Source organism: Xenopus tropicalis, chromosome 5 (genome assembly GCF_000004195.4).
Source record: "Xenopus tropicalis strain Nigerian chromosome 5, UCB_Xtro_10.0, whole genome shotgun sequence".
Lineage (NCBI taxonomy): Eukaryota > Metazoa > Chordata > Amphibia > Anura > Pipidae > Xenopus > Xenopus tropicalis.
The window spans coordinates 57,681,692-57,698,598 of record NC_030681.2 but is presented as its reverse complement, the minus strand read 5'-3'; the positions used below and the strand labels follow the sequence as shown (position 1 = coordinate 57,698,598).

The window sequence follows — 16,907 nt, the reverse complement described above, 5'->3', positions numbered from 1 at the left end:
TCCCGTGCACTATTGCCATTCTTGACCTGGGGGCTGGTTTAAACACATTTAAGCTAACTGATCACAAACACATATGGATGGAGAACCCCTCACAGAAGTGCATGTATGAATAGTTTTACATTCTCAGCATTTTAGGGTGAAGAAAACACTTCCACCCACACTTTTGCCCAGAATCACGAAAGTCAGTGGGAACCACAAAAGGTAATTTTTTATACTAGCAGCGAATCAACTAAGTCTCACATTAGCTTTAGGTCAGTCTATGTATGGCCCATCTTTAGCCTCCCCAAACAAAAGTCACCTTCCACCTATGAGCTTGGCTATATAAATCAGTGTGGGCCAGAGGAAATTCAACTCGCACATCACTAACTGCAACACCTCCACCTACTGGGTGTAAATGCACTGGATCTGACAAGGCATGGCTAATACTACTGGTTCTCCACCAATTTTTCTGTCATAGATGAAAGTGCACTGTTTTCTAGCATCACTGTACAAATTACCCATTGTTAGTCCAGTAAAAATTATAATGGAGGTGCTTCAACTTAATACGGAATAGTAAACGGTATGTGTGATCTAAAATTCAGCTTTTTGTGCAGACAGAGTACATGCTACAAGCACTTCCTCTTAAGAAATTTTGACGTCACCACCACTTGATGAAGATGTAGGTAGAAGACAATAATTTCAGGGGAGTGACTATACAAAAACACGTTCCTCAGGGCACAACACTATTTGTGAAAAAACGTTCTTCCGTCCAATCAGAGAGTTGTGGGCGAGGGACAATTATATAACTGTGGAGAATAATGTTGGAAATGGCAGGTGAAAATGCCAGACTGGTTAACAGGTGAGGATTTCTGTACGAGGAAAATGGAACTGCAAAGTGAGCGGCAGTGTCTGCAATCACAAAAGGGTATTCTTCTTAGTGCAGGAATGCACTTTCATCTATGACAGAAAAATTGGTGGAGGACCAGTAGTATTAGCCATGCCTTGTCAGATCCAGTGCATTTACACCCATTAGATGGAGGTGTTGCAGTTAGTGATGTCTGAGTTGAATTTCCTCTGGCCCACTCTGATTTATATAGCCAAGCTCATAGGTGGAAAGTGACTTTTGTTTGGGGAGGCTAAAGATGGGCCCTACATAGACTGACCTAAAGCTAATGTGAGACTTAATAGATTCACTGCTGGTGTAAAAAAATTAACCTCCCAACTACCGCTTGTGGTTCCCACTGACTTCCAGGGATACTGCGCAAACGTGCAGATGGGAGTGCTTTTTTTTTTTTACCCTAAAATGCTTAGGATGTAAAAGTATTCATACATGCACTTCTGTGAGGGGTTCTCCACCCATTTGTGTTTGTGATCAGTTAGCTTAAAGAGGTAGTTCACCTTTAAATTAACTTTTAGTATGATGTAGACATATTTTTAATGGTTTTTCAGTTATTTAGCTTTCTGTTCAGCAGCTCTCCATTTGATATTTCAACAGCTATCTGGTTGCTAGGATCTTATTTACACTAGCAACCAGGTAGTGGTTTAAACAAGAGATGAGAATATGAATAGTTAAGGGACTTGCATGTAAAAATAAGAAATAAAAACTTACAATAATAATAAAATTGTATCTTGCAGAGCAATACTTTTTGGCTGCCGGGGTCAGTGACCCCCATTTGAATGCTGGAAAGAGGCAGAAGAGAAAAGCAAATTATACAAGAACTATAAAAAAATTAATTAGGAAGACCAGTTGCAAAGTTGCTAGGAATAGGCCATTCTATAACATACTAAAAGTTAACTTAAAAGGTAACCACCCCTTTAGATGTGTTTAAGTTAATTTCATAGAGATTGAGTCAGCGGGTACTGCTATCCCATGCACATTATATACAGTGAGATGCAGTCAATATTTACAAAACTGTCACATTATATACAGTGAGAAGTGAGTAGGGACAGCAAATATTCAGGTATGCCCTGGAACTGATACACAACATTGGCCCCACTATAACTAACTAGAAATGAACAAAACAATGACAAAACTAAAAAAAAAAAAAATAGTAAGTGCAAAAAAACAACAACAACTAATATATACACAGCACAATTAGCTTTTTTAGTTGTAAAGCGTTAACTTACCATCCATCTGTTAGGATAGATGATAGGGATATTACAGATGTCAGGTGACAAAAAACAATTTAATTTCAGCTAGTGATTCAGCCTTTAGAACTGTATAGTACCTGTGGGAGTGAGATGAAATCTGCAGCAAAAGTTCAGAGTTGGTGAGGTTCTTAGGTAAAATTTACAGCCTGCAAAATTCTTATTTTTAGTCTTCATTTCTGCAGTGTCTTAAGTTTGTAATATCTCCCGAGCCCTGTCTGCATCTGCGTCTTGATTGGTCTTCATTTCTGCAGCGTCTTAAGTTTGTAATATCTCCCGAGCCCTGTCTGCATTGGTGCCTTGATTGGTCAATTCTCCTGTCTGTCAAGAAAGCTGTGCTCTGATTGGAGAATCCACAAGAAGAAAAATCCAATGAAATCACAGCTGAACCGGAGCTTGCAGGAACACAAGAAGATTTCCTGACGTTAAGGGTTCCAGGACAGAGACAGTAAAATGTCTAAACATGTCTTCTTAACGGGACCCCCAGGTAACCATAAAAAAAAACTTTTAGTAATGTAGCAAATTCCTTTTTTGCTGCAGCAGAAAAATGGAATATCCCTGTGTAATGCTAGTGCAAACGTTAGCTCTAAGTGTAACTGTGTTTATAATGTTTTTCACAATGCTTTAAAAAGATTCCTGTAAACATTTCCCTGAAGTATTTTGATAAACTCCAGTCAGCTTTTGTTCTATTTGTTTGTAAACAGTGGATTCTTCCTGTGTCTCTTACTACAGAGCTTATGGAGCAGGCAGTGTGTGCTGCAGGTTTATACTGTTATACCTTATACAGATATGATACCTATTATCCAGAATGCTCAGGACCTGGGGTTTTCCGGATAAGCAATCTTTCTGTAATTTGATCTTTCTGTAAATCTTACCTTAAGTCTGCTAAAAAATCATTTAAATATTGAATAAACCCAATAGGATTGTTTTGCCTCCAATGAGGATTGATTATATTTTAGTTAGGATCAAGTACAAGGTTCTGTTTTACTATTTATATAGTATAAGGAAATAATTTTCAAAAATTTTAATTATTTGCTTATAATGGAGTCTATGGGAGACAACCTTTCCGTAATTCGTAACTTTCTGGATAAAGGGTTTCTGGATAATGGATCCCATACCTGTATGTGATTGTCCACGCTGTCTGTCAGTTTTAATCTTGCTGCCTGAGCCAGTTCTCTGCTTTTATGTCTTATCTCTGGTATATATATATATATATAATATATATATATATATATATATATATATATATATACTTGCTTTCTTTTGCCTCCTGACGAAAGTACCTGTGGGGGACTGAAACGTTGAGGTTTGCAATGTTCCTTTTTTTATATTTCAATAAATGCTGATATATATACATACACACAATAATGATAGTAAAAAAAAAAAAGGATCATTTATGACCCACAAGTGCAGTTGCAAAGCATAGCAGTAGTTATGTGGAAATATGGCAAAGATAAACTCAAAGGTTTATTTTACACCCCCCAGGGAGTAGGTATTTTTTATTTATGGTTTGGTGCTCCTCTTCTTCAGAAAAATGCACCAGCCAGGGGTTATCAAACGCTCCTTTGGGTATGCTCTGTAGGTTGGGGAGTGCATGTGCAGTACAAAGACTGAAAGCTGTCTCCCCTAGGTACATTTTTGAAGAAGAGGAGCACCAGCTCTGGGTAAAAGGTAAGCGACTTGAATCATTGGGGCATGAATGAAATAATAGTTCAGACTTTTGCATTTCACTCACCCCACTGTGACCCAGTAATTGCCTTGATCCACTTTAGTTTACAACAGGGTTGCAGATATGTAGAAATATTTTACTATAAAACAACAAAAAAATATTGTTTAGTTTTGTTCATTATGTACAACTTTTTTTCTCTTTGATAATGGTTTGACAGTGGCATTGGCACACATGATGCTTTGCATAGATGCAGAATTGCAGAATAACCTATTCCCACATAGCTTCAACCTTGGTCTGTACCTTGTTTATCAGGCTCCTTTTAGTTGTTTTTTTAGAGGTTTCTGTCCCTTTTTTCTATTATCTGTTTCAGCCTTACTCTGAAAAACTATGTTATTTACCTTTTGTGGGAGACAGTTCCCATCATTGGCCCCTTGTGTCATCTTAATTAGTTTTATTATATTTTAGAGTTTTGTAAATTGTAATCTAATTTATTTATTATTTTACATGACAAAAGAACATGGATCTGCATAACATAACTTTAGTTTTTATGTTGCCACGTTTAAAGCTGATACAACAATAAGTATAGTTATTAGAGGGGAATGGGGGTTAGAACAGAGCGAGAGAGAGAAGAATTGTATATAACTTAATAAAAATATAAAAAGCATATGAAATTAACATGCATTTTTGTATGTTTAAATCCGGACATGGTTCACGCCTCAATGGATGTGGTGCTCTGCTTTTCAGCTCAGGGACTAGTTGAGGGACCAGTAGGGATCTTTTTGATGAATATCTACATCTTAATGGAATAGATCAGTACTGTCCAACTTTCGTGGTACTGAGGGCTGGAATTTTTCTGGCCTACATGGTAAAAGGGCCAATAATGGAAGGCAGTTTTGACCACTCTCCTTTTTTAAACCGCACCCACTTCAAACCACACCCATTTTATCAAAGAGCCATACCCACATTAATGGTGGTGGCGCAGCAAACATGGTACAAGAATGCCTGTTATTAACTATTACATATTTAAGGTACTTTTTATTTCAGAGAAAAAAGAAATAATATATGATTTTGAAATTAGCTTAAAGGAGACATATCAATTAAAAATTATGAATGTACCAGTGAATTATACTTCTCTAGATATAGAAGGATTGTGCTTAAAAAGTTGTGTTTCTGACTGATTTATTGAGAAATTCCCCCAAAACCCCACTAGCCCTGCCCATCTGTTCCACTTCCTGCTGGCTGAAGTCTCTGGATGAGCTGGGGAGCCGGCGGCCCTCAGTACAGGCACTGTAGGATAGGAACCAATCAGCAGCTAGGCTAACCTGATAGGGAACTGAAGCCTGTCTTTGCTTGTGTGAGTGCAGGGCTGTGATTGGCTCTCCCCCTCCAACTTTGCTTCTGGCAGGGACCGTTAGGACAGAGAAACTCGACAGAGAAGTGATAGGATCTATAGGGAGCTCCAATAAAGGGGCCATTTATACAAATAGGATTAATTTTTAGCACAAATTGCCTACAAAATGAGGGTTTTCCCATTTATCCTATATGTCTCCTTTAAAGGTATTGTTCACCTTTAAATTAATTTTTGGTGTGCCATAGAGAGGGTCCAACTTTCCTTAGCAACTAGGCATTGATTTAAATGAGAGACTGGAATATCAATAGGATATGGCCTGAATAGGAAGATGAGTAATGAGGAATAATAAGATGAGTAATAATAAGTAGCCACACAGAGCATTTGTTTGTTTAGATATTGGGGTCAGTGACCCGCATTTAAAAGCTGGAAAGAGTTAAAACTAGAAGTCAAATAATTCAAAAACTATACAAAAGAAAAAATAAACGTCAATTGAAAAGTTGCTTAGATTTAACTTAAAGTTAACTTAAAGGTGAACCTTCTCTTTAAAGGAGAAGGAAAAGCTAATAAATAGTTAATCTCTAGCTGCAGGCATACCATTTACAAAAGCACGAACGCTCGAGCGTATTTTCCCTGATTTTTTTCGGGCGTCCACATGACTTTTTCGTACGCCGCACGACTTTTTCGTACGTTTGCACGAAAAAATCGGAAAGGTTTTACCGCTGTTTACAATTGTTCGGTACGAAAATTAAGCATTTTCGTGATATTTGCGATCTTACTAAATTTTCATTTCCAATACGATTTTTTCCCATTCGTGATTCGGATTCGTGGATTAGTAAATGTGCCCCTATGAGTCAGCTTCCTGCTGATTGGCTCATATTGACATTCCTAAGGGGGGGAGTGAGTTCTTAGCATTCTTGAGGAAGGGGGAGCAGGAGAGACGAGACAGCAGAGAGCTGCCTGTCTCTGGCACATGAATTACAGACACAAGAAATCTTTGCACAGCGAAGTCAGTACAGCGTTTCTGTGAGTGCTTATGGCTGTATTTACATAGACCTTTCTGATAAAGCTTACTTAGTTTTTACCTTTCCTTCTTCTTTAAAACTGATATAAAAGATAATGTATTTATAATAAATAGATAAAAGACATCCCCAAAATTTGTGAATTACAACTCTCACCAAAAGTGAACAGAGCTTTTAAGGTGTTTACAATGAGAGAGGTATACCAAGGCAACTACCATTCTCCAATTTTTTATCTCTTTTTTTGCTTTCATCCTCTCTCATTATAAACACCTTAAAAGAACTGTTCACTTTTGGTGAGAGTTGTAGTTTACCAATTTTTTATGTTAATTAAATGAAGCACAATAATCACTACAGTATTAACTTCAAATATTTTTTATTGAAGTTGTGATCACATTTTCTAAGCTGCTTGGTACATAATTATTTAAAATTGCACATTGTCACTTTAATAGCACAGTTAACACTGTATTGTGGGTTGCAGTTCACCAATACGTATTTAACAAAGGAGTAAACCAATATAGAACTTTTATTTAGCAATCAGAGAAGGGGTTGTCTTTTATCTATTTATTATAAATACTTGCAAATTATACCCTTCCTGGTTGTTTTGTGTGGAGAAAGGTTGTGAGAAGATTGAAGCAACGCATCCCTTTCCCTGAGCTCTCCAGAATATAAATAAGTATTCCTGGGCCAAATCTCATTTTGCTTTGTTTACCAGTTACCAGGCCCGGATTTGTGGCAAGGCCACAAAGGCCCGGGCCTAGGGCAACACAAATTTAGGGGCAGCATGCTGCCTCACCACACAGAAGTTTTGCTCCCATACGGAGCAATGGAGACCGCTCCCCACTGCTCCGTATGGGAGTTTAAATGCTCGCTGTTTTGCATGCGCGCGGGGTGTGTGTTTCGCGCGGGGTGTGTGTTTCGCGCGGGGTGTGGAGGGTGGGGGAGCGGCCTTGGGGCTCCCGGTCAAGAAATCCGGTGCTGCTAATTACGTCACCTGGCCTGGTCACTGGTGGGGGTGTAAGCTGATTGGTTGTTCCCAAGGGACATATGGGAAGGATGAAAGAGAAAGTGAGTCCATTTGCCTGCAAACCTGATTTGCCCAGGAAACCAACCTGCTTTGTATTGGTTAGATTATAGGTGTACCATCATACTGCGAAACGCTGCGTGCTTCAGTTAGGCTATACATATATAAAAAAAAAACCTAAAAAGATCCTTTAATTATCACCCTTAATTTAATTTTAGATGTAGTAATATTTAAGGAAATGCTGGGAGATAAAATATAAATAAAAACAGTTTGCTAAATAATTTGCTTTGTTTTCCTTTGCAGGGATTGGAAAAACTACTCTGATTCAGAAAACTGTAGTAGTTTTGAAATCACATGGCTATTGCATTCATGGGTTTTACACAGAAGAAGTAAGAGCAGGTGGAAGAAGAGTGGGATTTGATGTTGTAACCTTGTCTGGAAAACGTGGTAGCTTGTCTCGAATCAGGTATTAATATTAACACATACTGAATTCCTAAAGATTAGGTGTACATTAATTTCAGCAGAGAGTCTCTGTAGGCACTCCAAAGTTTTTTTGTCATAATAGCACACAAGATAGTATTATGTTATAATCTGTTATAAATTTTTTTTGTTACAGCGCTGGTATACCAAAAGAAAAGTGTAAATATATGGTTGGACAATATGCTGTAGACCTTATCTCTTTTGAACAACTGGCACTTCCGGTACTTACAGATGTAAGTAAAGACGTAAACCTAAGTTATGAGCAAGTTGCTATGCACTGCTAAATGTTTGGCCACAACAGACAAACAGTGTAAGTTATTTGAATGCAGATACTACATCCCAGGGGTCTCAATAAAAAATATGATTGGTATACCTTTATTTAAAGGAGAAGGAAAGGAATGCATTTTATTCCTAATAGATGAATCACAATAGTGAATGTTAGAACGCTATATTTATTCTGCAGAATGCTTTACCATACCTGAGTAAACAGCCATAGAATTTCTATCTGTTTGTTTAAAGGAGAAGGAAAGGTAAAAACTAAGTAAGCTTTATCAGAAAGAAAGGTCTATGTAAAAACAGCTATAAGCACTTACAGAAACGCTGCACTGAATTCTCTGTCAAAAGATTTGTTGTGTCTGTTTTCCTCTGCCAGAGACACGCAGCTCTCTGCTCTCTCCCCTCTCCTGCTCCCCCCTCCCTCAAGAATGCTAAGAACTCACTTTCCCCCCCTTAGGAATGTGGATCTGAGTCAATCAGCAGGAAGCTTCCCCATAATCTAACTAACTGAGCATGTACACGGGTCTGGGTCTTGGTGCAGGAGTGAGGCATTATGGGAACTTTCTTTACACAGCTCAGCGTTTTTTCTTCCTGTTTGGCTTTTGATTATCTGAACAGGTGAAATATAGGGAGACTTAAGGGCACTATTGAGAGAACTGAAGGTATGCCTGCAGCTTGAGATTAACTCTTTATTAGCCTTTCCTTCTCCTTTAAGCTAGCAGCTGCCATTTTACCTTGGTCTGACTTTACTTCCAGGCAGCAGGTTACAGGCATGGAACAGCTTTTAGCTCAGATTACACAGCAGAGATCGGAGGGGGAAGAGCAGAAGGGAGGGGGAGAGAGGAGCAAACTGAACAGACTCGTACTGTGCCCTAAATGATTTTTCTGAGAGCAGAAAGTCTAACACAGAAGATCATGTGTACAGAATATAAGGAAAGAAATGTACAGAGCAGCAGTTCCGTGTTTATGGCTGTATTGACATAGAGCTTTCTGACAAAGCGTACTTTCCTTCTACTTTAAGAATTTAAGTGCTGGGGGGAGGTTTGGGACTATTAGCGATCACACCCATGGTTATGTCAGTTTGACCAACCTATATGTTTGATTTGTAACTCATTGTTTAACATACTTTTCTTGGCAACATTTCTGTGTTATGTTTCAGCGTATATGGAGGGAAAATGATGGTACATGGAACTCAGGAATCTGAATTATAACACTTAATTTTGTGTTTGTACTTGCTTTAGTGGGTGGGTCATGTGACTTTACCTTTTAAATGTTCCAGGATCCTTGTATGCTTATCACTGCATTGTTTGAATAAGAGACGGAAGCCTTGAAATATAAAAAAAGCCTTGTTTTGCAAAATCATATGTATGTAAATATATATATATATATATATATATATGTATATAGAAATAAATATACTGTGTATATATATATATATATATATATATATATATATAGATTACTGTAGAAGGAACGGCACTCACAATAATGTAGAGGATCAGTGGCCTGGGTGCAGTCCAAATCACAACCGCATAGATACTTGAACAGAAGGACCGCTTCACACAGGACTTATGAAGAAATGTAGTTTTATTCACGCATCACAAATGGAGACTGACGTTTCGGCCGGACTCCCAGCCTTTCTCAAAGTAACATATTGTGTAAACTGCACACCTAAATACATTCAGTGGCGGGAAACAAAGTAATGACGTAGGACGTGACGTGTATCCAAACGGACCAAAAGTGAAATATTCAAACACCAACACTTAATAAAATCAATAAACATATACAAGTGCATAATATACAAATATCTCGAGGGTTGTTCTAGTGATTCTTCTCTATATACATGTTCAATGGCACCCGTAATTTCTGCAAATATATTAGTGGACCTACATAAGTAACATCAGGTTAATCATATCGAACCGACAGATGTAGGTCATTTATGTGTACACAAAACTATTTCTTATTGTAATGTCTATATGCTAGGTTAAAATATATTCGTTCCTATATAGATAGTTATAGGGCGGTCACACCTCCGTGTGATGTAAGTGATACTACCGTTGTTGCTAGGACTGCGCTTACTTAGTAACTGAAACACACGATATAAATACCATATATAGAAAAATGGAGACCTAAAACTCAGACTGACTGGCTATCTACATATAAGAAATTAGGTTGTTACAAGTGTCCCGATTGTACCACTTGTAGATGTCTGCTCACAGGTCCTGACTTCCCTCATCCCCTTACTGGCAAACGACTCAGGATCAACCATAGACTGACATGCACCTCCACATACGTTGTGTACATCATTACCTGCCCGTGTGGACTTTATTACGTGGGCAAAACCATTACTACCCTACGTGAACGCATTGGAAATCACCGCTCTGCAGTGAGCAGAGCACTAAAAGAGGGCAAAGCAGACCAACCGGTAGCGAGACATTTCCTTAAATTGAAGCACCCTTTACCCACCTTTAAGTGTATGGCCATTGACTTTCAACCCCCTCTGCCAAGAGGAGGGAACAGGGACCAAGCATTATTGCAGAGAGAATCAAGATGGATCCACAGATTGGACTGTGTATCCCCCAAGGGCCTTAACGAAACATTGCCATTAGGATGCTTCATCTAATATCACTCCGTCTACACCTGTGTACACTGATGGCTACTTTGTATAAAACCAGTTTACTTTCAATGTAATATTTGCTATTGTATCTCTTCGCCCTTAAACTACAATGCATATCTGTCTCCTCTTTGCCTATATTATCGGCTAAGCTGTAACCTCTTCCTACCTGGAATATAATAATGGTGATTTGCTCATATTGTCCGGAAAAGCTGCATGCTATTATAATGTTATAAAGTCAGGTATCTTCCTGCTCATTTTAATACCTTTTTCTTTCTTTTCCTTGAGATGTGTGCTTTTGGTGTATACTCTGCCTAAACACCTTCTATTTGCCCAATCCGATTAAGGGGTAGCAGGCTGTACCCCCACATGCCCGCTCATAGTGCCTCATGCGTATGAGGCTGTTCGTTTGGACAGTGACACCTATTGCATTTACCCCTTTGGGGTTAATAACTTTGGGACGTGCATTACTTTGAACTTGCCCCGCGGGGGGCATGGATAGGCCTGGGATGCGTTGTCTAGTGGTGGCATTTATCTCCATTGAATACCCGCTATACAGGACAAGGGACTGTGCACATCTACTCGGCTGTTACCAAGTATGTGCATTCCCCGAGGTCTGCAAACGGAGCGCTGCGTGAGCGCTATACTTGGAGCGTATTCACCTAAATGTGCCCAGGAGGGGGAGCACTGCCTGCTCGCAGCACGGCGTCTCCACCACTCACGGCCCCCTAGCAACGCTGGCCCCTCTGCTGCCGTCCCGACTGCGTGCGCACGCAATGAGCTCCTGCCTGTCAGGAGCCGATCACTGTCTGACGATCAGGAAGCGATGGGCTGTAAGTATTTTTTAGTTATCGCTTTAATGGCGCTGGGATGACAGGCGGATCTATGACACCATACACACTCTTACCTTATCTATTCTCTTTATTCATTTACCTTTTACTCTGTACACTAGCACTGTTTTGTTTTGTTGATGTTCGGTTGCTTAGCAACACTATGTCTTGGCGCCAAAATATGTTTAAAAAACGCCAATGTCTTTGCCTTCCTGCACTCCCTGACGAAAGTCCTAGTAAAGGACTGAAACGTTGGAAACAATAAATCTCACCACTTGCATTTGAAAAAAAACTTTACTTTTTTTGCCTTATTGTGGAAATCCTAAGAGTGCCGACATCCTTTATTTATATATATATATATATATATATAATGTATAGAACAAGAATGGATCGCATCACACAGGACTTATAACCAAATACATGATTTATTGAGTGTAAAACTGACGGTACAGCCACAACTGCAGCCTTACTCAAAGCAACTTTGAGAAAGGCTGCAGTTGTGGCCGTAACGTCAGTTTTATTTGTTTTACACTCAATAAATCATGTATTTGGTTATAAGTCCTGTGTGATGCCGTCTGGTGCAGTGTACGTTGGCCTGGGTGCAGTATTAGAAACAGAAATCCAGCATGCAAAAAGTAAATGCCGCACTCACAGGACTTAATACAAAAAAATAATTTGTGTATTTCAAACGTCAATCTAACGTTTCGGCTGCTTCCTTGTATATTTTGCCTGTCAAGAAGACATACAAATTATATTGAAAGCATTAAACAAATCTGCTTTAATGCAGGAATCTAGTAAAAAATTGATTAATATGAGTAATTATGTTCCCCTGCAAATGTCTCTTCTCCAGGGAAAACAACCCCAATTTCATTTTCTTTCCTTATAGTTTTATTTACTCAATTTCTTTTAACAGTTTGGCTTTGCATCTCTCCAACCTTTCCAGGTCAGAACTATCAGTAAATATTGCCCCTTTACATCCTTTCCCTTGATCCACCATTTAGTGATGGGCTGTGTAGCCCCTCAGAGATCACATGACCAGGAAAAATGCTGCTTTAACTCTAAGAGGAAGAAGTGTGGAAGAAAAAGACAATTAATCAATTAATTGGCTGGTGTGACTTAGCAACAATCACACAATCCCATTTAGTGTATAATTTTTGTTTTAAAAGTCTGCATATGCTTAGGATATATAAGTGTATACTTATATCCCAACAGGTTGCCAAGGAAAAGCAAAAATCCATATGCATCATTGATGAGATTGGAAAAATGGAACTCTTTAGTCAGTCATTTATTCATGCTGTCCGAAAAACTCTGGACTGTGATACTGCTTTCATATTTGGGACTATTCCAGCCACCAAAGGGAAGCCGCTTCTACTTGTTGAAGAAATAAAAAATAGAGCAGATGTGAGAATATTTAATGTAAGTGTGAATTTAAGGGGCACATTTACTAAGCTATTTTGAGAAAATTTAGTTTTGTTTTATTTTATGTGTAGATAATTTTGAGATTTATGAATGGGTTTTTGCCAGCACGCGATTTTTCCGATATTTTTTCACAAAAAATATGTTTTTTTAAATCTTCACCAAAAAATGCGCATTTTTCTAATTAAACTCCCATAATTCGTGAATTATTAAAATGTTAACTTTTATTTGCCAAAAAAAATTCAGCATGATCTGTCAAGTACCATTGAGTCCTCTGGAGGCTTAGAATATTAGAGGAATAAAATAGTCAGTGACAGCCTGTCCTTGACACATTTTCAAGGGGAAGTTAATCCCATAATTGTTTTCTATTTCACACGGTTTCAAGTGAAACTTAACACATTATTGTTTTCCAAGAATGAGTGCCGGTGCTCCTAAAATGGCGACAGTAATTATTTTTTTGGAAAAATAAAGAGGATTCATGGCAACGAATATCCGTTTAAATTTTTCGAAACAAATTTTTCGAGTTTTAACAATACTGGCTCAAAAAATTTGGGATTTTCAAACTGGTAACAGCATTATTGTGACATTTTATAAGTACAACAATGAGTTTATTTGAATTTATACCAAGTCGAGTTTATACAACTTTGAAGGCCAAAAAAAAATGAATTTTAGTAAATCAGCCTCCTAGTTGTCAAAAAAAAAAATAGTTAGGGAAATTTAACGTCCCAAAGAAATACTGTGCAAATACTTGCAATTGCTGTGCATATCATCTTCATAATTATCCCACAGCTCATAGTGGTTTCAAGAGCATGATCTTGCCCCTTAATTCCCAGACACTATATATTGTTTAGTTTTTGCCACAAGCCACACACACGGGTTCTTGTACAGTTAAATTTTTATACTTGATTATTTTTTGAAGAATGGGTTTTCATCTTTTAAGGAAAAGTAAACACCTCTGCAAATGTTATGCTTTACCCTGAGAGCACAGCCCCTTTTCAGCGATCTTCAAGTAAGAGGCTTAGTGCACATGCTTCTGGTCAGCTCAGCTTATTTGAAGGGGACATTAAATTCCGGTGTTAGTGCAAACATAATCAGGTGTGAGTGTGAAAGGCCCTGCCTTTAAAGAACAGAAATCTGGGTTTTTTCCTGGTCAGGTCGGATCTTAACAACACAGGTTTGTGGAAGCATGTCATAGCTTGAACAAAGGAGACTTTTGAATATTTCTGAAAAACAGTTATTAATGCTTACTATGATGTTGAAGGTTACAAAACTATACCAAAAAAAAAAATTTCTGCACTTCGCTGAACCATGTGGATAAGTAAGAAGGCTATTGGATTGATGAGACCAAACATATAATTTTTTGGCTTGAATGAAAATAATTTTGTTTGATAAAAGGCAAACCCTGCGTTCCTGCAGAAGAACCTTGGTGGTGGCAGTATCATGGTTTAGGCCTGCTTTTGCTGCCATGATTGATGAAACTATTTTGAAGTGTACCAGCAAATTCTGCAGGAAAATGCCAGGATATCTGTCTGTGAATAAAGCTGAATAGAAAGGGCCCCAAGCAGCAAGACGGTGACCCTAACCACACAAGTCAGTCTACCGAAGAATCCTATAGAAAGGTTGTGGAAGGACTTGAAATGTGGGCAGTCCATACAGGGTCGAACTGGGGGATGAAGGGCCCACTGGGGTTTCCGCCCCAGGGGCCCTGCAGGTGCCTCTGCCGGCCGTGTGCCCTAATTCCCTCCTCCCCCCTTTGCAGGGGCCCCCCTGACCCCCCTCGCAGGGCCCCTCACCCAACGTCCTCCCCCGAACGCGCGTAATTTAACGCGTTGGGGCAGGAGCGGTTGGGTAAGGGTCGGGTTTGGGCCGCCGGGGCCCACCGGTATTTTTCCCGGTGTCCCGGTGGCCCAGTCCGACCCTGAGTCCATATCTTCTCATATGGACTGCCCACATTTCAGGTTCTTCCACAACTTTTCCACCAACATCCCTGAGTTAAATAAGTTCTTTAAGGAGGAATGGGCTTAAATTCCTTTAAGCCAATGTGCAGGTGTGGGCAACAGTTGCCAAAAAGTTTATCTGCAGTAATTACTGCCCAAGGGGCTCACTAGTTGTTGAAAGCAAAGGGTAACATACTTTTGACACCCACAAACATGGAACTTTGCATCATTTTTGTCAATAAATAAATGAACACGTATACTGTTTTGATTTATTTGTTTAATTAGGCTTTCCAGCTGCAAAAGGGATAATGAAGATGTGATTTCAAAACTTTTTTAATTTTATTTCTTTGGGTATTTATATCAACAAAAGTAAAGGTTGGGGCTGGCCAGTCAGGCCCGGATTTGTGGAAAGGCCACAAAGGCCCGGGCCTAGGGTGGCACAATTTGGGAGGCGGCATGCCGCCCCGCCGCACCAAAATATTAAAGTTTTTCTTGTATACGGAGCAATGGGGACCTCTCCCCCACTTCTCCGTATGCAATTGAAAAGACCCGCGCATGTGCGATCACCAGTCGCATTGGGGGGGTGCGCGCATGCGCTGGGAGAGGTGATGGACAGGGGGCAGCCTCGGGGCGCCCGGCTTACAAATCCGGCCCTGTGGCCAGTGTTAGCCATATAAAAACTGGCACATGTGGTTGTAGGTATTCATCTTTTTAAAAGAATAATGTCATTGTATGTAAAGTCACTCTATAGTCAAGTTCATTTAGGGAAATTATTATTGCATATGAAATAAATATTAGTGTATATAACTAAGTATTCTTTTTAAAGGATTGTTGTATATAATAACTATTTTTTTCTATCATACTTTAGATTACAAGAGAAAACAGAGGTGTTATTATGCAAGAAATAGTGACTGCAATACAAGAATGCTGTAAATAAAGTTTATGAAATTAAGAAAAAAACACCTTAATTTGAAAAGTTTTGCATATTCATTCCTGCAGAGCGCTGAAATATACAATAACACTGAAGCAGTACTTACCTACAAAATTAGAATTGTAAATACGTTTTAGTTTGTACACTTCATGTGAAAATTAATAATTTACTTAAATAAATTTTTACTCAGCACCAAAATGGTTGTCTTCTATTAAAAAATCTATTAGAAAAAACACTTAATATATTCACTTAAAGAAGTGAAATTCTCCCATTTTCCACATGAGCTCATCTCAACCCTTTGCCTATTTTTTAGTAGGCAATATCTACAGTTTTTCTTTCTGCCACTAAGCAAGAAAATTAACCCTTTCACTGCCAGCCGTTTTGGTCAAAGCGGAACTTCTACTGCCAGACAGTTTTTGAACATTTTGCACTGTTTCATTTTAGGGGCCTTTCCTCGGGGGGGGGGGGGGGGGGGGACTTTTAGTTTATCCAGGAAAACAATATATTGTTTTTTTCAGGACAACCTAAGCTTTCAAAATATGTAGAATTTTGGTGTAATTCAAATTCTGTAACAAGATATAGGCTTCTAAAAGTCTAAAAAATGAAAAAAAAAATCACATTTCCATAATATAAACACACATACCAGAAACAAAAATTATTTTATGCACAAAAATACAACTGATTTGGAAAGTCCCATGTCTCCTGAACGTGCCAATACCAAACATATATAGTTTTATGAAGATTTCTCACTTGTATAGGTCAAAAACTCCCAGCAGTACACTACCAAATTTCCAAAGCACTGCTTCAGAAAGCTGCAGACTTTAGATTTCAAGGCCAAATAATCCACTGACAGAAGGTTTATCCCAGAAATGTATACATTTCTGGAAAGAAAAGATTCTGGGGAATCCAGAATAGGCACAACTGTCTGTCTACTCCAAACTATCAAGTCACAATGCTTTCCTAAAGTTATTGGTTTGTATCAAAATTTGTGACATTTTTAAAAAAAATCACTTTGAAGCTTCCAGTCTATAGTATCTTATCTCCTGTATGTCATAAAGTTACCAAATAAAACTCCCTAAATATGAACGCCAGGGGTCCACTGAACAGTTTGATGCCCAATATGTATAGGTTTACCTAAGTATGTGGCATGTAGGGGCCCCAATGTGAACATACCCCCATATGTACTGTCATTTCTGTCATTTCAGCCCCTGCAAAATCAACACATTTACATAATTA

The 16,907-nt window shown here is 38.7% G+C and overlaps 1 protein-coding gene across 1 annotated transcript; it reads left to right on the top strand.

Annotated features, from left to right (window-relative positions):
• The first annotated feature begins 2,503 nt into the window (after positions 1 to 2,503).
• Positions 2,504 to 15,869, top strand: ntpcr (nucleoside-triphosphatase, cancer-related). The gene is made up of 5 exons (XM_012963726.3): positions 2,504 to 2,614; positions 7,491 to 7,653; positions 7,804 to 7,900; positions 12,600 to 12,803; positions 15,609 to 15,869. The coding sequence occupies exons 1-5, from the start codon at positions 2,581 to 2,583 to the stop codon at positions 15,675 to 15,677; spliced, it is 567 nt and encodes a 188-aa protein (XP_012819180.2). The 5' UTR covers positions 2,504 to 2,580; the 3' UTR covers positions 15,678 to 15,869.
• Positions 15,870 to 16,907: the final 1,038 nt, after the last annotated feature.